The sequence below is a fragment of the Hippocampus bargibanti genome, linkage group LG04, assembly GCF_051943395.1.
Source record: "Hippocampus bargibanti isolate YZ-2025 linkage group LG04, ASM5194339v1, whole genome shotgun sequence".
Lineage (NCBI taxonomy): Eukaryota > Metazoa > Chordata > Actinopteri > Syngnathiformes > Syngnathidae > Hippocampus > Hippocampus bargibanti.
The window spans coordinates 15295894-15323882 of record NC_142737.1 but is presented as its reverse complement, the minus strand read 5'-3'; the positions used below and the strand labels follow the sequence as shown (position 1 = coordinate 15323882).

The 27989-nt window shown below is 41.9% G+C and overlaps 1 protein-coding gene across 1 annotated transcript; it reads right to left on the bottom strand.

Annotated features, from left to right (window-relative positions):
- Positions 1 to 1580: 1580 nt before the first annotated feature.
- On the bottom strand, positions 1581 to 27921 carry epg5 (ectopic P-granules 5 autophagy tethering factor). Its single transcript, XM_088994277.1, has 45 exons — positions 27384 to 27921; positions 26127 to 26744; positions 24509 to 24769; positions 24213 to 24411; positions 23190 to 23326; positions 22984 to 23091; positions 22837 to 22910; positions 22061 to 22169; positions 21609 to 21723; positions 21358 to 21508; positions 21087 to 21248; positions 20847 to 21004; positions 20235 to 20386; positions 18996 to 19136; positions 18748 to 18909; positions 18550 to 18672; positions 18204 to 18466; positions 17987 to 18127; positions 17750 to 17894; positions 16707 to 16904; positions 16513 to 16620; positions 16322 to 16444; positions 16064 to 16230; positions 15228 to 15455; positions 15027 to 15150; positions 14782 to 14926; positions 13767 to 13938; positions 13529 to 13691; positions 12250 to 12392; positions 12000 to 12156; positions 11568 to 11762; positions 11270 to 11483; positions 10573 to 10757; positions 10232 to 10439; positions 10084 to 10159; positions 8533 to 8636; positions 8274 to 8449; positions 7751 to 7978; positions 7458 to 7667; positions 5808 to 5952; positions 5488 to 5730; positions 5196 to 5409; positions 3205 to 3423; positions 3018 to 3132; positions 1581 to 2939 (listed from the first exon to the last, which is right to left on the bottom strand). Exons 1-45 carry the CDS (start codon positions 27429 to 27431, stop codon positions 2757 to 2759), a joined length of 7710 nt encoding a protein of 2569 aa, XP_088850403.1. The 5' UTR covers positions 27432 to 27921; the 3' UTR covers positions 1581 to 2756.
- Between the last annotated feature and the right edge of the window lie 68 nt (positions 27922 to 27989).

Genomic DNA, 27989 nt, shown 5'->3' with positions numbered 1-27989 from the left:
ATTGTATTGTAATGAAAGAAATACACTGCATTGTATCATAAAGTCACTTTATTTACATTTGTGATGGTCATTGATGGCTTGATGGAATGGCGTTGGAGATCGAAGGTCAAAGGGAGTTGCTGTTTGGAAAGAGAGGCGCATTACATGAGGACCGTAATTAAAGAAATAAACTGTGCTGTAAAATAAAGTTTTATTTACCTTTTTGTTGGTCATTGATGGCTTATGGAAGGAGAGTCACCTTCCATAGGGACTGTTGGTAACTTAACCTCTGGTGCTGTTCGGTCGTGTGCTTCCGCCGAAGATCACCCCGCCAGCCGTGGTGGGTGTGTATTATGAAAATAGTGCTTATTATAAGGTTTAATTTTCATAAATTTGACGTTTGTAAGATGAAAAGTTTGTAAGATAAGGTGTTTGTAAGTTGAGGTCTCACTGTATATGAGTATAGGAAAGTAGTAGAGACACTACTTATGAACATTCAAGTTACGAACAAAGGTACACATCAGAATCAGAATCAGAATACCTTTATTCGTCCCGCAATGGGGAAATTTGCAAATTTGCAAATTTGCAAACATGAACATTTTTGTAGTAACATAAGTAGTATTCTATGTAGTTGTACATGTACATATCTTAAACATACTTATATAAGCTTTAAACATATATTCCATACAAAATATAGCACTGAAGCAACTTATGAACAAATTCACCACACGAACGACCATTCGGAACGTATCTCATTCGTAATTGGGGAGCATCAGCAGTGTATTGCTTACTGTTTTAGGTCCTACCTTTCTGACAGAACCTTTTGTGTTCACCTTGGCTGCTCTGAGTCAAGTACTGCCCCTCGGTCAAATGGTGTTCCTCAGGGCTCAATTTTGGGGCCGATGCCGTTCTCACTGTACCTGCTCCCATTGGGTTGTATTACATTTTGAGTTTGTAAGCATTCCAATAAATGTCCTTATAAGTGTTGAATAATACACGTGTCAGATTGTGTTCAGGACAAAGGCTGTATAGTAGATAAATATTTTTTTTCTGAAAGTACACCTTTTTGCGTCACATGAGTCTAGGACCAACAATTCCTGACCCGATGCTGGGTTTCCATGATGATGATGTGCCAGACGGCAATGTGTCTGCCAGGAGTGCTTGTTTTGTGTTTGGATGATAATACAGTATGTGCTTCCCAGCATGGGCAAATTACATAATTTGCGCATGCTTCATCATCTCATCTGCCACCTGATCTGAAAGACAAGCAAACAGAAGGGCGATCAGACCACAGTCCCTTTCCGCGAATGCACGCATGGGAAAGATGCTGAAATGAGAGCATGTGCAGCCCCCTCTCCCCCTACATCTGTTTTAGAGAAATTCATTCTCTACACCTCCTCTCTCACTTACACAATTTGTGTAACCATAGTGACCAGCTGTGACCTGAAGTTGTGTCAGACGAGGACATTCAATGTATGCACATGTGAGCCTTTGCTTTCTCGCTCTCTTTTTCTCCCTCCCTCCCTCTCTTTTTCTCTCTCTCTCCCTCCCTCCTTCTCTGTCTCTCTCTCTCTCTCACACAAAGACACAGTGAATCACCATTTCTTACACAGAGATGATTTATTTTGCAGTTCAGACACCTCCAGTAGTGATGTTCCTGGAGAAAACAACGTGAGGCTTTGTTTGCAGGGAATCTTAGGACACAGTGGGGGCTGCATTTTTCCTCTTGGAAAGATTGTCCGTGCTTTCTCTATACCCAATGTTGTAACAAACGTGTCAGACGTTCGGTCCTCTCTAAACTCGTTTCGGAGCATTGAGTCATAGAAAGAAATGCTTTAACATAAACAGGCACTGTATGATAAACAGTGAGAAAGTGTGAGGGGGCATGTGAATCTTAACATAAGACTATTACATAACACAGTTTCTTGTGCACATGAGTATAGTTTTTCCGAGGGAGGAAGTGGCACTTCATGTACCATACAAGTGCCGTAATGTAGGTTTTTGTGCCACATGACACAATTTGAATAATCGTGCGCAAAAGGAGGAAAAAATGTCTTTGGCAAAAAAAGGAAAGCGACCAAGGAATGTTACAGCCAAACTGAAAAAAAAATTCTATAATGACTTGTTCATTCTCAGGTGCCAATATATGGTTCCCGCAATTATAATAAAATGATTGTGCTTTATAATATATGAGAACAAGTTGAAGTACAATATCCTTATCGGTTCAGATTTCAATAAGTTCTGTTTATTCCTCCATATATATTAATGAAGACACTTTACTCTTGTAATACAACGCTATTATGGTTCTTTTTAGTGTGGCCCTAAATATTGTCTCTTAGAATGCACTTTTGGTTCAACATGAATGTATGAAAAATCGGTTCCGAGTTAATCTGGAAGGCAGCGATCTTGTTGTGAAAAGTACAAAGGCTCTACTTTGTGGGTATTCTTCACACAATTCTTTAGAACTTTTCGTTCCGTATGTCTTTCAACGTCATGTCTTTTCTTGGTAAATTTTCCTTTTGGAACGGTCCGTACCACAGACTTGAGGTGAGATATTCAATTCAATGAATACTCCGGGACGATCAATAGATGAGTCATTTCAAAATGGAAAAAGTCTTGCTGATATGAGGACGAACAAAGTGCAACACAGGAGGAGCGCTTCTTCCATCGACAGCTTTCTGTTGAGACGTTTCTTGATCATGGTCACTTCACAGTCGTCCCAATTTCCGGATCATTGTGGCTCCACCAGGCAGCATTCGAGTCAAGGTAAATCAATATCAATGCATAATCTGAAAATATCTGAGGTCAGGGTAGAGCATATTTGTAAGCAGGACCAGCAGTCGAGGTCCATCTTTAATACAGTGGCCTGGGTAGCGGATGAACTGGAGGGCTTTTTTCAAGGGGTCTTCCAATTCGGCGTACTGCTTATTGCTGGTCATGGCTTCAAGCATCCCGAGTGACTGTGCACAAACAAAATAGACATAAGAAGGAGATGATGAAAGAATTTGAAAGGGTTGGTGACTGTATGAGCTTCCTACTTGCTGTGCTTTTGCGGAGGGCTGCAAGTCAGCGGTGGGCTGCAGGCGGAGTTCACTTTCAGTTGGTATCTGCACTGCGAGGAATGTTGCCAGGCTGCGAACGACCACCCTAAATCTGGATGTAGAGTATGACCGCTTTATCGTAGACTTCGCTAATTTAATCATCAGAACAATGGGGGGAGCTTACTTGTTGGAAACGGGGGATTTCTTCCCGAGACCGATGGCCCCGAGTAGTCCAGAATTGAGTCTTTCTTCTCCCAAGTGAAGCAGCCTGCTTTGCAATCTCAACAGACCTGCGACCACCCCTGATAATTCACCGAGGCCCGCTTGAGGCCGCAGCTGCTCCAGTGACAGATTCAAAGCTTTGTGCCACCACAGAAACAGCTTGGCTTCATTGCCTGGTCCGCTGTTGAGACATATGACAGACACAATCACGTTTATTCGTTTTATAGATCTTGCTTTGGAACATCGGATACATTTGTGAAAAAATGTGGACAAAAAGATTGATTTAAAATAGAGGCAACACACGAGTGAATGGTAGAGGAAGTATATGTTGATATATAAATAAAGAGACGTTTGTTATATGTTTCATGCTTAGGTATAAAAATAACTGGTCTCAGCCACCTTATGTCGAGTTAATACTGTTTCATATACAGTAAAGTCTCGTTATATCGATATCGGATATATCGATAGTCCCGGTTATATCGATACTATTTCTATGCACGCACGGAGAAAATTACATGCAAACAGGGTCGGATATATCGATAGTCCCGGTTATATCGATATTTTTTCGGACTCCCTTGAATATCGATATAACGAGACTTTACTGTATCTAATATGCTTTTTATACTTTTCACTATTTACAGTTCTTTTGATGAAACATTTTTTGTGCAGTTGTACATTTCAGTCTCCTGACATTTTCTTTTGTGCAAAGAATACTTTGTTTTATCTTTAACCCTCTTCCCCTTTCAATTTTGCTGTTCTACATTGCAAATATCCCCATTGTAATAATAATAATAATAATAAAATTCATTTATAAGCGCCTTTCAAAACTCTCAAGGTCACAGGATAGGTTTATCTGTGGGTGAGCAGCGGAAGCCACATGCGCCAGCGTTCACTTAACCAGGAAGTAACTCAAATAGATAGAAAGCTTGATAGCTAGCTAATAGATTGCCAGCTAGATGGATCATAGATACCCAACTAGATAGCTAGCTAATAGATAGCCAGCCATTAAAGGCTTTCTGATTCTGATTGCAAATATTTCATTTTAGGGGTACCATATTTTCCGGTGTATAAGGCACACCTCCAATGAATGGTGTATTTTCAAACTATTTCCATATATAAGGCGCACCAGAGTATGAGGTGCACCTTCAATGAATGACAAAAGTTTTCCAAATATAATATAGAAATATATACAAGTTTTCCAAATCTAAGGCACACCACATTATAAGGCTCTACAGTGGAGACTACTGGAGTGACGCACTATTCATTCTACAGAGGGAAATAGAGTCGGTGGTTGCTGACAGCAGTTGCAAGACCTGTTGTGGCTCAATATTACTTCACATATAAGGCACACCAGCGTATAAGACGCATGGCCATCTTTTGAAGAAAATTAAGGCTTTTGGGTGCGCCTTAAAAATTTCCCCATTGTGTGATTCTGATTTCACATCAAAGGGAAAGAGATGCCCATTTCACGGTAAGATCAGAGGATTGTCATCAAATGGTGAGTATAGTTTTACTGTTTTGAATGTTGCTGTGCCGATGGCCATTTTGTATTTGGGAGCCTTTTACTGAGGATCTTCATCTTTATTAAGTTCAGAGAGTTGCTTGTTTTGTAGCCACAAGGGGACATAAGTCTTCTTGTGCCGGTCCCAAGCCCAGATAAATACAGAGCGTTGTATCAGGAAGGGCATCTGACATAAAAGCTTGGCCAAAACAAACATGCCAATAAAACCTTTGAAGATTCCCTTGAAGGGAAAAAAGCCAAAAGGAAAATAATAAGAAGTGTGATTCTGATTATAATATATAATTATTAAGAGGGTGAGGTATTGTTCCACCGGCTTTGTCGCGATTCCTTGTTTGTGAGATTGTTTTTCAGTTTTGGGACATAATTGCTTTCATGCATTTCTGTGCAGACATTTTGTCTGACCACACCATATTCGAAAGAGAGGAAACAACCTGGGGAAAACCTGATTGGTCCAGGTGTTGATGAGAGCCAGAGTCCTCCTCTCATTGACGGCTGTGTGTTCAGAGTTCAGGCGTTGCAGGATGAAGGCATAGAGTGTGAGGAAGCTGCCGCCCGATTGGCTCTCAGACAGAAAGTCTTGCACTGTGAGCTCGGGCACTTGCAGTGATGCCAACACGGGACCCCAGCCAACACATTCATCCTCAGCTGAGCAACGAAACGTGACGTTATATTAGATTGACAATTAAAGCGAACGGGTGTGCAAGTGCAAGGTTGCTCACTTACCATGGTTAAAGTGGGCGGTGATGCAGGCCTCCATGATACGCGTCATGTGATTGACTGAAGCCAGACAGCGGGAGCAAGCAGTGAGCAGAGGCAGAATCGGAAAGCCCCTCCCTTTCTTGTCCAGCCAGGTGATGACACGCACTGCGAGGGCCTCGCCGGTAGACACGCCGACGCCATTGAGCACAGCAAGTGCGCCGCTGAAAAGGCTGCAGAACGCCATGTGCCTCTGCTCCAAATCCGTTTCTGTGGAGAAGACGATCCAGATGGTGCCTTAAGTAATAACGTGCGACGGAGACATTTGTGGAAGAAGTTGCGCTCACCCGGTGGGGTGAATGTGACAATGCTTTCCAACAGCGTCTCCAGCTGTGTCTCCAGGATGCTCAAACTAATGCTGCCTGCTTGCTCCAGAGCCACTAAACAGCGCGCACACCAGCACACGTACGCGGCTGCTTTCAGCGTCTCCTCCTGGCACAAACGACATCACACTTTGTGGTGACTGATTTATACAACTTGTTACAGAGGCTTCTGAAGGAAAAAAGAAACACAAATGTCACTTGTCTTGGTTTTGAGCAAAGTGCACAAAAGGTATGGTGAAAATAGGATTCTTAAAAAAGACATAATTTTAGGCACCGTACAGCATTGCAGAGCACACTTCCCTCTCATTAATTTCCAGTGTGACGTCAGAAGGCGCATCCGTTTGGAGAGGTGGCGGAGGATTAATTCAAAGTGTACAGTAAATAGCAATACAGCAGACTGGATTGGATTTGCCTTTATTAGTCACGCAGTGGAGAAATGTACATTTCACAGCAGCAAAGTTATGAAATGATCTCTGCATATTTGTGATTCAGCACCGAGTGATTCCCAGGTATTTTAAAAATAGATTTTTATGTGTTTTTGGGGTGTTTCCCCCTCTTAGTTACCAACATTTTCTGTGAATTGGGGTTGCATGATATTCTAAAAACATGCAATTTATGATATTGGTGTTTGAGAGGAAAAAGAAGAAAACACCAGAGCATAGTAATCTGTTTGTTATCAACAAAAAAATAAAAGCTTTAGCCGTACTCAAATATTAAATCGTTTGCAACATTCCAAAATAAATTGCCCATCAAGGTATACATTGTATATAAACACACATATTTAACTCATTCGCTGCCATTCCAGAATTTATTCGGGAATTGAAAAGTGTGACGTGGAGCACCATTCACGAATTTGTTCGGGTTTTGGTTTTTCTTGCGGGTGTGCCGATATAGCGCTGGTCAGACCTCTGGCAATGTTTTCCCTTCCATGAGGGGGCAGCATTTGCCTTTTGGCCATGTTAGCACTGATTTACAGCTTCAGCTGTTGTTAAAGTGCTATATATATGAATCAATATGTATGTAATCCATTGTATTTTGGACAGCCGCCCCCATTTCAAGCTCAGATAACCCATATGATTTACTAATTAACTTTTTTTTTCTGATGAAAGAAGAGAGTTTAAGGTTTATAAGGCTGGATTGAATATTTATGTCGTCCTAAAACTCAATATCGTGGGGGTCCTCCAATTTGAGTGAAAGTGACAAAAACCCTGGAGTGGACACTGTCACGCTTTGCAAGGTGGTAGTGTTGGTGAACCCCCAAAAAGCAGGCAAGAGGGAGGAGCAGGGTGCTTTTGACAAATTGTATTAAAGTCGGCAGGAACAAAAACTCAAAAAACAAAGTCATCGGAACAAAAGGGTCCAAAGTAGCAAACAAAACCATGAGTAAAACATGACAAGGTGAAACAAACGGTCGTGCCGGGAGTTCTTTAATCTGCCGCTGATTAAAATGACCAACACCAGTGCAGCTGAAGGCGGGGCCTGACAGTGCCACCCGTTGGTCGCAATCCAAAAAGTGACAGACATATTTTTGCACATCATCTGGCAGTGAATGAGTTAATGAGACTCTTTGGCATTGAAGAAAAATGTGCACAATACATACAGAAACGGACTTACAATGTGAGCAGCTCCATAGGGGCGGGGGTGAAGTCCAGCAGCACTACGCAGTGATTTAAACAACAACTCCAATGCTGAATCAGTGCTAAGCAAAAGGGAGGGAGCGTAGTGAGTGTCGACATATCCCAAAACCCCTTGGTAGGATGACAGATCGAGCTGGTGCCAAGGCAGAGATGTGCATTGAATCAAGAGATTGAGAAGCGCGGAGTCCTGTGTAAAGAGGGACAAAATATAAGTGAGTGTTGTACCATGGAGAATGTAGTTGTCGAACATTATTAGAGGTTCTGGACCACCTTTTGGCTGAGGAGCTGCTCCTCTTTTGCCAGAAAGACCAGCAAGTATAATAGATACACCAGCATGGTGTGCGATTCCTTCTTCTGAAGTTCAACATTGGCCTGAAGTGGGCCTGTTCGGGTTTCTGGAGGTGGCTGTAAGTGATTACTTAGGACACTGATCCAGTTGACTTCACATAAAATCTCCCCCATAAACAGGAAGCAGCTCTTGGGACTTCCTCTCTCCACCTGAATGCACGTTGACGAATGAGAACATACAAATATGACGGGGAAAAACAAACAAGACGTTTCACCCGCGGATGACTTGCATAAAACGTTTAATCTCGGGAATGTATCGATAACGCGCAAGCATATAAAATATGTCAAATAACTCATGATGAATTTTCTTGAAAGCTAAAGAAAATGCGCCAAATCTCTACTGTTGTAGCCAGAAACAAAGGAGACCATGAGAAATTACTTTGGAGATGATCAATACAGGCTCGAAGTAATAGCATGGTTACTGAAGGTGACATTATTGTCTCACATTAAAGAAGTGCTCCATAAGCAGTGTGTCAGGTTGCAAATATCTCCATGGCAAGTTGCGCAGATGAGAGTGGTACAGGTACAACAGGTACTCTGGTGTACGTGGAGAGGTGCAGCTTTCACAGTACTGCATCACACAAAGCCACAGGGCTCCTCTCTGGCCAGGGAGTAGGCGGTCTGCAAACGTATGCGTAAGCACAATGCTGTTGGATATCCCACACAACAGATCCAAATGGAAGAATGAGCACCCAAAGGCCTACCTTTGAATCTCTGATGCAATCTGTCGGTGAGTTGAGCATAGAGGGTGACCAGACGGCCTGCCTCACTCGCATCTGTCTCCAGCCACGGGTAGCACTTGAGATTGCTATGATCAAAAATGTGATGTTTCATAAAAGGACTACGGTATTTTCCGGACTATAAGGGGCACCTCTAATGAATGGTGTATTTTCAAAAGTTTTCCATATATTAGGCTCACTGGACTATGAGGCTCACCTTCAATGAATGAAAAAGGTTTTCCAAATATAATAAAGAAATATCTAAACATTTTCCAAATATAAGGCACGCCACATTATAAGGCGCTACTGTAGAGGCTGGGGTTATGTTTTATTGATTCCAGCATGGACCGCGCACTTCTTATTCGACAGGGGGAAATGGAGTCAATGGCCTCTGACAGTAGTTGTCTGACCTTTTGTGGCTCAATATGACCCTATTTTCCGCTGTATAAAGCGCGCCCAAAAGCGTTGATTTTCTTCAGAATCAGATTCTGAATCATCTTTATTGCCAAGTATGTAGAACACATAAGGAATTTGTTTCCGGTAGAACACGCTGCACTAGTATCGTCGTTAAAAAAACTGCTAAGTGGCACTATACAGTTCCATTTTTGCTACTGTTGAAAGAGTTCAAAGAGTTCAAAGAGTTAATGGCTTGGGGGAAGAAGCTGTTTAAATGTCTGCTGGATTTGGTGCGCATGGATGAGGGGAGTAGCTGGAAAAGGTGGTGGGCAGGGTGCGGAGGGTCCAGTAGGATTTTCCGCGCCCTAGTTTGGATTTGGTTTCAAAAGATGATTCTGCGCCTTGTATGCAGGTGTGCCTTATATGTGAAGTACAGTAAAGTCTCGTTATATCGATATCGGATATATCGATAGTCCAGGTTATATCGATACTATTTCTATGCACGCACGGAGAAAATTACATGCAAACAGGGTCGGATATATCGATAGTCCCGGTTATATCGATATTTTTCCGGACTCTCTTGAATATCAATATAACGAGACTTTACTGCATATTGAGCCACAACAGGTCGCACAACTAATTTCAGCAGCCACGACTCCATTTCCCACTGTTGAAGAAGTAGTGCGTCACTCCAGTCTCCACTGTAGCGTCTTATAATGTGGTGTGTCTGATATTTGGAAAACTTTTCTATGTTTATATTTAATATTTGGGAAAACCTTTTTCATTCATTGAAGATGTGCCTTATAGTCCGGTGCGCCTTATATATGGAAAAAGTTTGAAAATAAACCATTCATTGGGGGTGCGCCTTATACACCTGAAAATATGGTACTTCACATATAAGGTGCAGTGGCATATAAGGCGCAGGGTTATTTGTTGAAGAAAATCAAGGATTTTGAGTCAGCCTTATACACTGGAAAATATGGCATATCCATGACAACAACCCCACCCTTCAAATAACTACTAAAAACAAATAATGAATAGATGGAACAGTATGAATTATACAGCTATAAAATACCACCGACACACTCCCACCAGTTAGTTGAACTGAAGGACCAAGTGGTGAAAATTAGGTCGACATACCTTCCGTCTTCAATGTTCAGCGGAAAGATCCAAGGCTTAAATAACTTCACAATCTTACTGTGCAGGTCCTGAAGAGCTGCAAGAGTGCTACATTCGTGTTAGGATGAGAACAAAGCATGACGTTGAATGACGTGTGATTGTAATTTACCTTTCATGATTCTATTGCTGCCCACAGAGTCTCTGGCACAGCTGTTAAGTGACACAGTACTTCGACAGCTGACCAAATAGTCCCAGAAAGAAACAACATCATTGATGTAAGGGGACCAGGCAGAATAAAGGCCAAAACTGCGAAGATCAGGTTTGCTGAGACGACTGCGGAGGAAGTAATCACTTAGCCAGTCTATTGTCTCATCCACCTGTTAGGAACATATAACGAAAAATATAAAAAAATGTCGATCAATACAAGGAAAGAATCAGAATTTAGCTACCGTTTGAGTTTTTACAGATGAGATTTGATTCGATGATCAACATAACAGTTTCAGTGGTCACCTGCTGAGGAGAAAGGGTGATGGGTGACCTGTAGGGAGACCCTTGAGATGCCGATGCATGTACCGAGATGTCAGAGGTGAAACCTTGTTCACATTTGTTTTTGCTGCTGCGAGATGGAGGTGAGCAACCGAGAACTCGCATAGTCACCTTCCAGCAATCTGGACTCAGTAACTGGTTTGAGGAGCCTGTTCATCATAATAAAAAAAGATTTTTAGAACAATTACTAAATTTTAGAAAAAGAAATAAGACTGATGTTACAATCGTTGACATGAGCTTTCTTCGTTTAATGTGATGGTTGTAAGAGGTGGAAAGTCATCACTAGCGTACAATCTATGAAATCCTGAACTTGTCAGCAGTCAGTCGCAGATGCATTTAGAGAAAGACATCCCTTCACACCGCCGCGGCAATATTCCACACATTTTACGATTTTGCAAGAATGAATTGTGAGTGGATGGCAGCCGTTCATGGATGATGTGTGCTCTGCCTACTCCAAAGAACGTTTCCATGCAAATAAGCGAGAAAAGGGAAAAACAAGCAGTTTTCTTTTATGAATAATAAAAATATTTTCATCCATCCATGTTGCAACCAATTAAATTCAAAATAATAGCTGACAAATATATTTTAAAAAAATCCAGTCTGAGTACCTGACGTTGACTCACCACTGCGTTTTGTAACACGACAAAAGAGACACACTTACTGGTCATAAGCAGACGCAGACAGTCACTGTAGTGGTCAGGGAAGTGGTGGCATAAAAGTAAGGTCCAATGTTTGGTGAAAAGGTGAAAAGGGGTGAGTAGTTCTGGATCGGGATCTCGGCCACAGACACATAGACCTCCATGGATTAATTCCAGTAAATGTGTCCTCTCCGAAAAGACGGGATGCGCTTCATTCAACCAGGTGGACAAATCAAACTGGGGGAAAAAAAGGATGAAAAAGGAAACTGTAATAGAACGGCTGTGGCGGGACTTGAGATTGACCCACAAGTTGAAACTAACCTTGGTGAGCAGCATGAAAATGACATCTGCACTATCAAAGTGAAGTGATGTCGCCACGTCTTGGTAAAGGAAGACCAGCTTGGCAGGCGCTGCATTAGGCGTGAAAAAAGGAGAAATGAGATGGCAAAGACGTCTCTGCTCCAAAATGGTCTTCAGGACACGGCTACACTCTTCGGCATTCCCCTGGATGAACACCTTGAGATCAAAGAAGACAAAATGCATTGAGTGGAACTATTTTCACTTTTTATTAACTTTTGGTTTCATCACTTTTAACGTATCTGTTACAAAAGCATGAATCTTAAATTCTTTCAGCATATGGACGTGGGTTGTATTACAATTGTTGGCAGAGGTTTGTATTCTACTCAATGCTATTCTTCATGAGTACAGCATTATTGTAAATGGGCAGCTTCAACAATGTTCCTGTGTGCGTACCTGTCCCAGTATCTCCACACACGAGGAGAAATACTGGCGTGTTGGTGGATGACGTAGTGTGTCTTCACACACAAAGGAGACCACCTGGTAGAAGGCTGACACGCCAACTTGGTGCACTGAAGGGGATTTTTGCGATTTGTACAAGTTCACCAGAGCTCTGCACACATAATAGACACAATAAAAAACATTTCTACACTTTTGCTTTAACTTTATAGTTTCAGAAGACATAGGGGTATTTGTTTAGATGTACGTGATAAAGTTCTCTGTGTGGACAGCAGCATCTGCCAGGCTTTGAGGAGGTGGAGCCATGGCATCAGTTTGAAGGTTCTTGATGTCCCTTCGTAGGGATGTTATCTGAGTCTGTGTTGCCTCCTGTCGCTGGACACTCTCACACTGCACAATTCAAAACACACAAACTCATACGGGTGACGTATTAAAAGCAAGGCCAATGCATCTCAGAAAGCATCTGCATGGGGTTGGGCACTTTAAGAACGTAATTAGCTGTAGTTACAATTTAGCTCTTCCAAAAAACTAATTTGTCACAAACATTTACAAGTAATTACTTACTCAGCAAAGTAATGAACTTTTTTTCTATTAGGTCGTACCTCAAGTTTGTAATGAATGACTTATAAAAACAATATACATAAACAGTGGCGGACCGTCAAGGCCTACAAAGCCTTCTCTGCTGGCCTAAAAATATCAGATTCACGGACTGACGTTAATTATATTTTGCCCATGAATTCTGATTAAATAATTCCAATTTGTCTTTCAGTTTCCTTTCATTACTTTTCCCCTGTTGCGCTGCTTCCAGTCATGTGTTTTTGCATTTAAGCATTTAATGAATCACATTTCAGCCATCATTTGTTACCAGGGTCAGAAATCTACCTGGACGCCTTCACAATCAGTTCTGCAGGTCCTGGAGCATAAAATAAGCTTCAATGAAACTGTTGCTTCAACCAATCAGATTTCAGGTTGGCAACCCAGAAGGGGTAACAATGCTTTCTTGAAAGTGCTGGTTAATTTCAGAGTTTTCGCAAACTATGATTGGCCAGTCACATAGTTTGCGAAAACTGCTCTGATCACATGCCGCGAGTGACAAGAGCATACTGGCTCGAGCTAGCACACTGTATCAGTAGCGAGCCGCATAAGCAAATATATTGTGTTGATTTAATAGCAGTTTTGTCAACCCTTAATATCTAAAGAAGGAGAATAAATGGATTGGGTTGGAGATTTACTGTTAAAGCCATTTTCAAGATGGACTTTTCAAGAAAAAAATGGACATCATTAAGAAAGGTTGGTCAGTTATTTATTGGCTAATGGTACCCTCTAGTGGACTTGTAGTAAATCACACTACACTTTTTTCAATCTGGATTGATTCAGACATAGAACTACTGAAGGCCAAGCAATGAAATCCACGGCCCGCCACTAATAACATTTGGCATTTATTTGAACTTGCGCGATTGCGACTTGTCATTGCATGCATAGTCATTCCCAACACTGTTTTTGGAGTGTGATAACTGCCGTCATACCGTGACGGTGATATTAGCAGGACCCTGACATGGCTGCCCTCCTCTCCCTTTACATTCCAGGCTCATGGTCACTTGCTCTGGTCGGTTTTTGTAAAGCTGAGGGAGAGACTCAAGAAGCTCCTGTTCCATCGCTACCTGCTGGGCTTCTCGTGACACTGCAATCCTGACAGCATATCAAGACCTTTGGTTTGACCATTCCGCTGCAGGAATGGTCAGGAATTTTATGGTTTCAAGATACCTGGCATGGTTCTGCAGGATACTAAGATCCCATTGCAGTAGTTCAGCAGCGGCTTTGGAGTCAGAGAGACATACGCTGGGAACTTCTGCCACTGGATTCTTTAAGTGGTGCAGTTCAGGAGGTGGATGTGGAACTGGATGTTTCTGCAAGTTGGATTGGATTCGCTCCTTTGCTGCGGAATAAGGGAAACGCCCCCATTTTAATTGCCAACACAAAAAAAATTACTTCATTCAAAAAGGCATGAGTACATTTTCTTGTGTGGCCATTTTATGTACAATCTAGATATCAACTTTGATTTGCTATGATCAAATTATACACCACAAATAAATATTTTAAACATTTCAAGGAGAATTCATGCAACGAGATATTCATTAAAAATGTTTTGCGTCAACTTTAACTCATTCACTGCCAGACAACGTGCAAATATGTGTCCACTCCAGTGTCAGGGTTTTTGTAATTTTCACTCAAATTGTAGGACCCACAGAATATTGAGTTTTAGGACTGAATAAACATTCAATGCAGCGTAAGAAACCTTAGACTCTCTTCTTTCATCAGAAAGAAAAGGTCTATTTCGAGCTTAGTTGTTTGTAGAGTTATGTGCTTTGAAAGAGGGGATGTCTGTACAAAAGGTAAATGCTGCCCCCTCGTGGAACAGCAAAAACATTGCCAGAGGTCGGGCCGGACCTTGATCCCCCTACCGCAAGAAAGAACAAAACCTGAAATAATATGGGAATGGTGCTCCATGTCATGCTTTTCAATTCCCAAATAAATTCGGGAATGACAGTGAATGAGTAAAAAGTTGATCTGAGTTTGAAATTTTGTTTTAGTATTATTTAGTTGCTATATCACAATGCAAACCTTTTAATTTCAAGGTGAGGAAAATTATTCAATGATTCCATTTTCAAGAATGAATTTGGTGAAAAGCACAGATTAAACTGGTCATTTGTGAGAAATAATGCTCAGAAGTCACAACGGAGTCTACTTCAATGAAATGATTTGTGGTGTTCTTTTGTACCATTGCTAAGGCTTGTATAGTCCGTGAAGCTGGAGTTTTGAGTTTGAAGGAAGGCTGGCTCACTCTGCACCTTCTCCCACAGAGACAGTACCTCTTTCTTGTCACACTGAAGACGCTCTTGGTCTACATACTCCAGCCACAGTTCCTAAACAGAAATGTATTTGATTTTTAAATTGATCGTGTTTAAATGTGTGACGAATAAAATTAAAATATTCAACTCCTTCTTCAAGAAGTATGAGACAGACCTGTTGCTGCTGCATAACCTGTGCAAGTCTGTGTGGCCAATATTCGGGAGGAAGTGAGGGAAGGTAAACTTCCTGCTTCTGCAGAGTTTCATCATCCAACCACACAGCAAAAACGCTAAACAACCTGCGAGACAAGAAATGATCTTATTTTTTAAACTGAATATCGCTGTGATGTTGTTTGTAGTACAGAAGGTGACTTACCTGACTAACTCTGTATGTAGCTGAGGTGATGTGAAGTAGGAGCGACAGAGGCTATGGGGACGTTGGTGGTCACCTGAGGTGGTGAGGGTTGGGGGCACCTTCAAAGCCTGGCTAGCAGCATGGTGGAAATGAGAAACAGTTTGTATTCTCTGCCTCAAGTCTCGCAGCAAAGTGGCTTGAGAGGAAGCTTGGAAGAATCGTCGGCCAATGCATCCACCTGCAGCCAGTCTGGGAAGTGGGGGAGGTCATCTGTCATTTCCTTGAGTTTATTTTCCACAAACCATTATAGTCAGGTACATATATATTATAGTCAACAGACATTTTTACTGGGGGAAACAAGTCTTAAAGGGTATCACAAAAACCACAGACTGTACAACCATGGAGGCACATGACCAGAATGCTAATGTCGATCCCACATATTAGCAAGCGTCTTGATTAGTTGTCAAGGAACAAGAACACAGTAGCAGGAACGCAAAGAGCACAATTTAAAAAATACTGTGGATTTCTGAGTAAAGAGTACATTTGAAATATTTTTGCTCACTTCAAATTTACAAATTAAATGACACTCTGCTGTTCTGGTATGATTTTTTTTATAGTTGTCAGTCCTAAATGGCACAGTGATGAGCCATATTGTACTGCAGCGGGAGTGGGATCATATTATCTCCTAGTTGTGTTCAACATGTTTAACCACATGGATAAACACAAAAATACTGGATTCATTGTATTTTGACTTGACACTGTGAGATTGTGACATTATTTTGACAGTGAGAGTCTTTTTTGTTGTTATTGCATAGATTGCTGAAAATGTTTCTGAATAAAAGATGTGAGTATCATACCCATAATCCGGACCAGGTTGTCTGAGGTAAAGCTGGAGGAAATTCTGCCAAACTAGAGGCAAAAGGGGATGGTCGGGGGGTGTGGCTAATGCCTGCCAAGCCCAACGATAAATTTGGAGCCGCTGCGAAGATGGAGTGACTGGCAACTTCAGCCTCTGCTGGGCCCTCTGGCGCAAGCACAATATTGACATAATGTTAAGTAAAGGTCATACATACTGTATATTGTACCTCTTCAGATAAAGTAATTCACTTCTGTACCTTCAAGGCTTGCTCTGGAGAAACATTAGGCTCTGATAGGAGCTCATTTTCAACACATCGTCTGAGCTGAGAGTCTTCCTCAAATGTGCCTTCCATATTAAGCACCAGCCAGGCAAACCAAACCTATCAACAACACTAATCTTGTAAACAAGTGAAATCAACAAATTTAGTTTGGGCTTAGAGACCCTTACCTCCGCACTCAGTGATTGGCCCTCTATGAAAGAAGGTGTGGCATTTCCAGCGATCCAGCCTACCAGAGAGGAGAGCAGACCTCGATCTCCATGGTAACCCAAAGCATTCTACATTTGACATTCAAACCACAGCATTACTTCTTTCAATCCTTTCCCAGGTGGATCAGCCACAGAATTCAAACAGTCGCTGATACCTTATGTTGTTGGCGCAGAAGCTTAAGCAGACATTCCTCTTGCTGATGTATGAATGCCGCACAGCAGAGCTGATCCATGAGGAACAACACTGTTTTGTCCCTGTACCATAAATTCTGCTGTGTCAAAATCCCCACCCAAAACTCCAGCACGGCTGCAGCACCAACATGACCGGGCAGTGAACTCTCAGCCACATGATTCTGATGGACAAAATATACATGCGTTTTTATGAATCGTGGTTGGTGAAACACTGCGTGGAGGCAGTGACTGTATTATGTAAATTAGCACTACTCATGCCTGACAGTAGACCCTAAATAAAGAAGAGCTGGCTCATGGGCACATTTTGAAGGAAAGGACCCTTTTGGGTTCTGTACATTGGCATGAAGCTTCAGCCTTAGTAAGAGCTGCCACACCCATTGACTAAAAGACGCTTCTGGGGACACGCCTAAGCGAAGGACACTTGCAAGATAAGACACCTAAATAGGCTTCAAATTGTTTCTATAATGTACAATGAATTGAAAAGTCAATTGTAGACATGTCCCCGTTAAAAGCAATTAGTACAGATGTTCCCCAATTTCCGAACGAGATACGTTTCCTAATGGTTGTTCGTAAGGTGAATTAGTTTGTAAATTGGTTCAATGCTATATTTTGTATGGAATGTATTTCTAAGAATTATATAAGTATGTTTAAGGTTTATATAATAATAATAATACATTTCATTTATAAATGGCTTTCAAAACTCTCAAGTACACTTTAGTCACAGGATATTTTTTCTGCGGGCGAGCTGCGGCACCCACACGCGCCAGCGTTCACTCAACCCGGAAGTAACATAAAGTAAAAAGTAAAAAAAGTATGTTTAAGGCATGCATAAGTAACCTGTATTGGTTGAACTGAAAAATAAATATTTTATAAAACATATGCTCTAGAAAGATATGTACAACAACTGGAGAGAAGACTACAAATGTTACTACAAAAATGTTCCTCTGTTCCGTTCGTAACTTAAATGTTCGTAAGTACGGGAGCGTCTTTATTGTACTTAATTTACCTGAATGACACTGTTCAGCAATCGGACATTGTCTCCATAGGTTGTTCGAGTGAGGAGCGGTGCTACCCGGTGCGTCACTTGCTGCGTCACACCCTGAGGACATACACTGTCGTACTGCAAGAACAACTGAATGCAACTTACAAACCTGGCAAGAACAGACAAACAAACATATATAAAGTGTAAACGATGCAGCTAATGAAAAGAGAGAGTACATCAATGTTGGTCAAAAATGTTTACTGAGAGTTATTGAGAAGGTAGAAACTGAGCGGGTAGGTTTGAGGAAGGATGGCATCTAGAAGATGGACAGCAGCTCGCAGGTGGTGAGACTGAATCAGACTTTTTAACAAGCCGACTCCATCAGTACAAAAGTGCTCTAGGCTGATGAAGAAAATCAGACACATAAATGTATCTCATTCGCATCCATAAAAATGGCATGAAATGCATAACTCCATACCTATGCCCCACTGTTGTCATGGCAATCGACAGGTATGCTCCGATAGGGATGCCTGCTTTAACAGCCCGGAGAACAGAGTGCATGCTGGGAGAATGCGTAAGTTCTGCAGGTGGAACGGACACTAACGCAGGTACCGCCCAGGACCCTTTTGGGTTCTGTACATTGGCATGAAGCTTCAGCCTTAGTAAGAGCTGCCACGCCCATTGACTAAAAGACGCTTCTGGGGACACGCCTAAGCGAAGGACACTTGCAAGATAAGACACCTAAAGGAGAAAAAAAGGAAAACAGAACCTCTCAGTGTAAGTCTGTCAAAATAAAGTAGAACAAAAGTCTGCCTGTGAGTAACCTGTTTAATGCCTTCTGAAATGAGACCACTATAGGGTTTGTCAGTCAGGTACTTTTGATAGGCCTCAGCCACCAGAAGAGCCACTTTACTGTGGAGTGATGACGGCAAGGCCAAAGATCCACCCTGAAAAACCATACTGGCCATGTCATTTTAGAACTGAAGTCGACGTGAGACAATACGGGAAACCTTGGAAACCACCTGTGAATAGCCCCAGTTCAGACCCTCCAGTATAACACAGGCCAGTCGATTCTCCACAGCAGGTAGAGGATGCTGGAGCAACCACGCTCCGATCACACATATCTCCTCTGGTTGTGGATGCCACAGGCTCAGAGGAAGCTCTTTACACAAGTACAGTGCCACCTAAAAAAAACCAGCTTAGTTTGGGTTTGAGACGTAAACTTTACATATTGTTCTTTGGTGAAACTTCAGGACACAATAAAACTAACCATGCCAACATCTTGTATGGTTTCTCTCAGCCTCTCCAGAAGCACAGAGATAATGTAGGGATGGGCTGATGCTATCGTAGACAACAACTCTCTTCCAACCTTTGAGTAAATTTCTCTAGTGGACATGCTTACATAAGACACCTGTAAAACAAAATAAAAAAATGATGTGACACAGTTTTATAACTTTCGATACATTTACAGTCAGTCATATGAGATCTGATGCATGAGCAGTAGCAAAATTATGCCGAGACAATGACTTTCACGTTTTAACTCATTTACTGCCAGACAATGTGCAAATCTGTGTCCACTCCAGTGGCAGTGTTTTTGTCATTTTCACTCAAAAATTGCAAGACCCACAGAATATTGAGTTTTAGGACGGCATAAACATTCAATGCAGCGTAAGAAACCTTAAATTCTCTTATTTCATCAGAAAAAATAAGTTTATTTCAAACATACTTGGCTGTAGAGTTATCTGCATTGATAGTGGAGTCGGCTGTACAAAAGGTAAATGCCCCCCCAATCAACTTCGGGAATGGCAGTGAAAGGGTTAATATACTGTGAGTAAGATTATGCAGGTGCAGTTTGGGTCAATATGGACTGTGTCAAATTGAAATGGACTTCTAATATGTGCACTGCAGACTGTATATATGAACAATAGGGGGTCACCATGATATGATCAATACTTCAGAAAATGAGGCAAGCTTGTTCTATACTACAAGTGTCAAAGTCAAGGCCCGGGGGCCAAATCTGGCCCGCCACTTAATTTCATTCGGTCCACAAAAGCAAATCAAGCATGTCAAGTGCCATGATGCTTGCATTTCACATTTTCCCATGTAAACCACAATAAGTCATTTTTTACTTCAAATTTGAAAACTAGTTATTCATTCATTTGTTGTGCGCTCCAGATGTAATATGTGGAGGGGATTAAACATTCCAATGGCTTCACCTAATTCATAACGGCCCCCGAGAGGAAAGCGTAACTACAATGTGGCCCTTGGCAAAAAATGAGTTTGACACCCTTGCTCTATACTATTCAATCCCAAACAACACTATCCATTCTTACTCATCTTGAATACAAATAAAAAGCTTTTTGAAGTGTCCAGAACTGGCATTATAATCCTCACAAAGGCAAAATTATAACTGTGGGTCTTGTGCCGCATCTCACTGGATTGTGCTGGTGTTGCCTCATGTCATCCCAGATGAACAGATATGTCATCCCTGTGCATATTCTTATTATACCTGGTAAATCAGGAGAGCGATGGTGGTGACAAAGGCGGGATCAGAGTATTGAGAGGAAGTAGCCATGTGGGCGAGCGCAGTGAGCAGGGAGATACCATCAGAACTGTTCACTTCACACAACCACAGCTCAAACCTGTCTTGGTGTTCTGATTCTGTGACAAAGATGTGCAGCCCATGAGTACCAGTGGATCTCATTGAAGGATCTCTCATTGTATAGTGATTGATTTACAAATGGCAACAAAAAAAACCTGGACTCACACATTTTAAATAGCAGAGCCACCTTATGTGGAGTCAATACGGTTACATATATCAAATATGTTTTTATCCTGTATTTTTATACTTGCACTAAGTACAGTTCTTTTAATAAAACATTTTGCGCAGTTATACATTTTAATCTTCTGACATTTCTATTATGCATAGAATACTTTGTTTTTCTCTTTTCAACCCTCTCTCACCCCTTTCAATTTTGCTGCTGTGGAATGCAAATTTTCCCACTGTGGGACTATAAAGGCTTTGTGATTCTGATTGTGTTTTATATACATATATTGACACCAGGTAGAGTCAAGAGATTGAGACCAATTTTTTGGCTTGATTTGTTGTTGTTTTTTTTACCTCTTAGAGCCTGAATGCAGGACAGCGTGTCGCTCGAATTATTAAGCGCTTCCAATCCTGCGGTTTCGGCACATTGCATCGCGTAAAGGATCCTCCAAAGCATGGAGCTGGATAGCGTCCCGTATGGCATTTCAGACATGAACAACCAAATTCCTAACCTTTAAAAGAAATAGCAGAGGAATAAGAAGAATTGCTTTTTTCCCTTTCTCTTCAGAGAAAATCTTTAGAATAGTACCACACCTCTTGTTTCTGAGAACATGAAGTACGGCCCTGAGAAAAAAATGGTCATATTCCACCTGCAGCTTTTCCAGAGGCAGAGAGTGGACATGAGAGCTGGATCCACTGATACCGGTCACACTGGCATATTGTGCCCAGTGATCACTGACATAACACAGTGTCATCCTGCGAGAGAAAAAAAAATGAAATGACCGCAATTTCTGCCAATAATTGTGTGCAATGTGGCAAAACAAGTGTGGGCGTATCGAGCACATGAGCCCCTTGGTGTACTGACCGTATGATGTGTCCTATTCGTTTCACTAGCTGTCTGTATCGGGCCCTGTTGTAGGTTTGTAAGCCAAGGGCGAGAATTTCAATCACAGAGGAAGCAAAAGCAAACACGCGCATCATCTTCTGACTTGAGTACCCTTGAGGTTCATAGACACCTGCAAATAAAATTAGTGAGAGTATGTTTTACTCATTGCGGTGACAGGCGGTTTTCATAACTACTAGGTTACGAGACAAAGGAAAATTACAAACATTTACCGTTCTTGTTCATCCCCAGCATGTGTGAAAAGAGCTGCTGGAACGGAAACTGGGACATAAAGGAGACAAGGTCGTCCTCACACAGCAGGAACCAATTGCTCTCTGGGTCCTCATCCTAAGAATGAAGCCCAAGTATTTGGTTTACAGTTTATTGAAAATACAGCAGCAGATGGAGTGCTAAGTGAACAGACTGAAATTTACGGTATACGAGACAAACATAAAACATTTAGTATTTTTTTGATTAGCTTTGAGTGTGATTTAGTCTACGTGAACGAAGATTAAAATATAATTTAACATGTTTGTTTTTAATTATCTGAGTGGAGGAAGCATACAGTCATAAATATCATCCACCATTCTGAGTTGAGAGAAATTTGGATCTGCTGCTCCGGCTTTGAGGCAGCAATGTAGGGAAAAAACTTGTGTGAAAGATCAAACAGGCTAGCTACTGGTACCTCTTCCCCTCCTTCATCAACCAAAGTCCAGTTGCCTGACTCAGGTCCGGATGAAGCCGAATTAAGACTCTCACATGGTTTCATATGACCCAAAAACTCTGCACGGTGTCTAGAACACAAACATAATCAAGTAATCGAAATGTGTTGCTTTTAATTTGACAGCATCATTTAGTAATTCAATAAATTGCCAAGAACATTACACCTGTATCAGTTCATTACAAGAACTATATCAGAGCAGATGCAGTCTGCTCCCCCTTAACTCATTCACTGCCATTCCCGAATTTATTCGGTTATTGAAAAGCATGACGTGGAGCATCATTCCCGAATTTGTTTGGGTTTTGATTTATCTTGTGTGGCGAAAAGCGCTGGTCAGACCTCTGGCAATGTTTTTTCCATTTCATGAGGGGCAGCATTTGCCTTTTGTACAGCCACCCCTATTTCAAGCTCAGATAACTCCAGACCTATATAGCTTAGGAATGAACTTTTTAAATGAAAGAAGAGAGTCTGAGGTTTCTTACACTGCATTGAATGTCTATGTAGTCCTAAAAATCAATATTTTGTGGGTCCTGCAATTTGAGTGAAAATGACAAAAAGCCCAGGCACTGGAGTGGACACATTTTTACACATCGTCTGGCAGTGAATTAGTTAATAATAAGTTATCTAACCTCGCACAATTGCGGAGTCTCCATATCTTGGACGGAAAGACTACTTAAAACCATATTTTCATGCAAAGGCGAACCGAATGTCAGGGGCACGGGATGTCTTTCTTAACTTACCGAGCAGGTGACATTAGAATGGCCAACGCTTGCATGAAGTCCTGCACTCCACAGGTGTTACCTAATACTTCAATCTGGGCAGATAATAATGTAGTTACAAGACTGTATATATATGACAACTGATAGAAGAATGTTTTCGAAGCCAACCTGAAGAAAAGGAGCAGCCCACTTTCCCACCCCAGCTGGACAGCACAGCAGATGACACAGCACGAACAGGTGCTCGCCTGACCCTTCGACATGCAGCAGCACTGCCACCTGAAGAGTCACATGTGGATTGAGCAGTGAAGATGGAATGTGTGTGTTTTGTGTATGCTTGTGCTTTTTTTGGATGTGTATGTGGTCTAAATTATTACCAATGTTTCCAACCAGTGACGGATATCTCCCTGGAACTGCGTGTCATCGAGGACTCTTCTAGTGAAACTAAAAAGGACACTAATGGCATCTTTCAATGGCTGAATGGAACAAGGCTGCCTTTGGACAACTGAAATATCTGATGAGAACAAGACACATACATTAGAAAGAAAAATAAATCAGATCAGGGGCACAGTCACTGTTTGCACACCCCATCAATGGCAAGTACAGTTGCTTCCTTGCGAGTCTGCTTCAATATGCATTGTATGACAAAATCTTCATATTTAGGATCAAATATGCAGTACAATAAAGACACTTCCCAACTTACGAACATTTGAGTTACCAATAACGGTACATACGAACATTTTTGGGGGACAGTATGTCGAAAAATGTTTGGACAGAGATGGCGCAAGTTAGATTTTGTATTGCGCCCCTTTTTACGGCCGAGCTCGCTTGCGATTGGCTCCGTACTGTGCTTCACGCACACATACACATTGGAGGTTTCAAGGGCTGGATGTTTATTCGACGGACACCAAGGCTGACCAGTCAGCGCTCGGCTATGCTGAAGTGTTGCCAACAAGTTCAGGACCCGATCCACCGAGCTGGCTTACAATTCGCTGTGTAGAGGATGTGGGCGGGGAGGAAATCCCTCTTCCCAGTTGTCGCTCCAGGAGGACGCGAGGCATAACAAAAAGTAATGGCTGCTGGCAAGCAATTCAGTAATTATCTGCCAGTAGCTTCAGTAATGGCTTACTGAAGACCCAAGGATATGTGTCGTCGTACTATAGTAGGTGTGAATTTATTTTATGACTGTTAGACCGTCTGTGTTTTATACTTCCCCGTTCAGTGTTTGACTTAAACATACAATCCATACAAAATATAGCACTGAAGCAATTTACAAACAAATTCACCTTATGAATGACCGCTCGGAACATATTTCGTTCATAAGGTGGGGAGTGTCTGTTCACAACGTGCTATGTACAGTACTGTGCTTTGGCTCACAGTGTAAGCATACAGTATATCACCTTTTAAGAGGCAGTACAAGTATGATTCCACCTGGAGGCGTGACAGCGAAGTAGTATATGCATGCAAGGCCACCTTCTGATGGAGCAGTTCACTGCGTATTTCGAAAAGTTTGGTAAGCTCAGCCAGCACGCTCTGACTGAACTCTGCCTGTTGGAAGCGATGATATCCACACACTTTGGATTGATCTGCACACACGCCCTAAAAGGGGGAAATTCAAAATCATGACATTTTTCAAAAAAAAAATCATTGACTTTACTGCATATGTGTATTTGTTGTAGGTTAGAAAAACCTGAACCTGGCGTGTTAGCTGTTCATCTCTGAAGCCCCACAGACGATTTTGAGTGCTTTTACAGTCGGACGACTGCGTGTGCAACTGGGTATGAGATTGGGTCAGCTGTCTGCGACAGCGCCAGTAATTCTGCAGAAGTTCGGCTAATTCGTGGCCCTCCTGTCGAGCCAGTGCACAGAACTGGGTCGTGCATACTTCTACGCCTTCTAGCCAAGCTTGTAACCCTCCTCCAGGCTCCCAAAAGTTCAACTGCTCCAATGAAAATGGCTGCAAAAGAAAAAAAATATGAAGATGGTATCACAGTATTATCCCAGAGAGCAAGAGAGAGAGAGAGAGAGAGAGAGAGAGAGAGAGAGAGAGAGAGAGAGAGAGAGAGAGAGAGAGAGAGAGAGAGAGAGAGAGAGAGAGAGAGAGAGATGAACAAAAACAGACTTTCACTCATTCACTGCCAGACGATGTGCAAAAATGTGTCCACTCCAGTGGCAGGGATTTTGTTATTTTTACTCAAATTGCAGGACCCAGAGAATGTTGAATTTTATAATAATAATAATAATAATAATAATAATAATAATAATAATAATAATAATAATAATAATAATAATAATAATAATACATTACGGGGCGGCCCAGTAGTCGAGTGGTTAGCACACCGGCTTCACAGTGCAGAGGTCGCCGGTTCGCGTCCCGGTTTGGCCTCCCTGTGTGGTTTGCATGTTCTCCCCGGGCCCGCGTGGGTTTTCTCCGGGTCCTCCGGTTTCCTCCCACACTCCAAAAACATGCATGGCAGGCAGATTGACCACTCCAAATTGTCCCTAGGTGTGAGTGTGAGAGTGACTGTTGTATGTCTTTGTGTGCCCTGCGATTGGCTGGCAACCAATTCAGGGCGTCCCCCACCTCGTGCCCGAAGACAGCTGAGATAGGCTCCAGCAACCCCCGCGACCCTAATGAGGAATAAGCGGTACGGAAAATGAGATGAGATGAGATAATACATTACATTTTAAACGCCTTTCAAAGCTCTCAAGGACACTTTACAGTCACAGACAAGCATAGGTACTATAATAAATAAAATATAATCACAAATAGAATGCAATAAATAAAATACAATTATAAATAGAAACAATAGAGAGAGCTACACAGAAAATACAATTTTAAATAGGTGGGTTTTGAGATGGGACTTGAAGGACTTTAGGACTACATAAAAAAAATTAATACCGCATTAAAAACCTTAGACTCTCTTCTTTCATCAGAAAAAAATTAATTCCTAAGTTATATGGGTTTTGAGGTATCCAAGCTTGAAAAGGGGGCGGCTATACAAAGTACAAGACAATACATACATATTCATATGTGTAGCGCTTTTACAACAACTGAAGCTGTAACAAACCACTAACATGGACAAAAGGTAAGCGCTGCCCCCTTGTGGAAGGGAAAAAAAACATTGCCAGAGGTCTAACCAGCACTTTACGGCACCCCCGCAAGAAAAAAAAAACCTGAACAAATTTGGGAAGGGCGCTCACTCTCACACTTTTCAATTCCCAAATAAATCTGAGAATGGCAGCAAATGAGTTAAAAACAGATTTTTAGAAGATTATTAAATACACCAGTGTTAATTCGTGTGTAACAATACCTGAATCTCTGTTGTGATTCTTGGTAATTCAGGATACAATTTGTTCTTGGAAAGTTCAGCTAAAGACTCCACAGACTGCAAACTTGGAGGAGAAGATTCCTGCTCAGCAATGGTTAAAACTGCAGGTCCCTTTCCCAAATTCTTCACAGCTTCTCTATGAAATTCAAGCAAGGATCCCTCCTCCAGTGTCGGGACCGATGGGTATAGTGAAGGAGCGCTGGGGATATGTTTGATGTCAAAATGCGTTGAGACACATGACACTTTTGATGTGCCCTGAAGCTCAGACACTATAACGTTTGCTCCCTCTGTTTCTTCTTTCGGAGTCCGTTGTACTGTGGCTTGCGAAATCTGTGACAAATCTGGAGGGGGTTGTAAAGTTTCAGTTAACGCTGCTGTTAATCCAGTTTGTGACAAGGAGGTCTCGTGTGCCTTTGCAGGATGATCTGAAGGCGGGGCTTTGGTTTCAGCGAGTACAGTGGGCTCATGCTTTTCTTGTTGTGGCTTGTGAGGTGGAAGGCATAGGGGGATACTGGTGAATTCAGAGGTGGAAGCATCAACACACTCAGTTGAAGGGGCAATATCTCGCTTGTCTTCTGTTGTTTTATGCTTCCTGGCCAGCTAGGAATAGAAAGAAAAGAGAATGATCTCCTCAGAAAATAGATGATAGGTCTGATCAAGTCAGTTTAGCCATTTGTGTATGTGCTTATCCTTATGAGGGTCTTCCATCCCAGATGTCTTTGGGCAGAAGCCAGAGTATACTCTGTACTGGTTGCCAGATAATGGCAAGGCGCACAAAGACAAACAACCATTCACACTCAATCACACCTAAGGACTATTTAGAGCATTCAGTGAAGCTACCATGCATGTTTTTGGAATGTGGGAGCAAATCAGAAGAAAAACAATGTAGGCATGGCACAACAACCATTTGTGCACACAATCACACTTAGGGACAATTTTGTGTTACATTAACTTGTCATGCATGGTTGTGAGGCAACCGGGGTAAGTGGACAAAACCCACACTGGTACGAGAAAAGCAAAACCCACACCTGCTGGATTCAAACCCACGAACTCTGTGTCATGAAGTTGACATGCTAACAGCTATCCAGTCAAATACCATGGCCCACCAGCACAGCCAAATTATAAAGCGCAAGACAAGGTATCCACGCACCAGTACGTTTGCAACTTGCATACCGTGACAATGTTATGACTTATTTTACCACCCAAAAAAGAATGCGAAATAAAACAAGCAGTAGTCACCTTTCCACCGACTTTTGCCTTTGTCTTCTTGGGTCGCACAGCCTCCATCGTTCAGCCGTTTTTCACATAACAATTCCTGCAGTAAACAATTTACCAACGGAGACGGTCTTGGAAGTGATGTTATGCTCAAAGAATCGATATCAGCCCATGGGTCAAAGGAGCAAGCGACGTTATTCTTGATAAGCAGCAAGAGGCATGCTGTGCTGACAAGATAAAATACTGACAGAACGTTTCAACACAAACATTTAGAAGCTCGTTGACCACATTCAAGAAGCCTATTACAGACGTGTTTACTTCACAACGTAGACATGAAAGTTGACATAAAAAAAGAAAAGCCTCCCAGAAAAAAAGTAGACAAGGCTAAGCTATAATGCTAACGTGAATCGTCTTGTTTGTTTGTCGCGCAGTCTAACTCGATATTAATGTTTTGTACTACGTGTCATTGAAATAAGAAAACACGATCAAGTACGAATGACATGTTCCGGTAGTCTCATTTGGTTTCAGTTGTCATTGGTTTTGTTTTCTCAGAACCGGACTGAATCACGTGGTAACTCCACCTTACAACGGAAGTCGAGAGAAGTCAAACTTTATTTAAACAAACCTCCG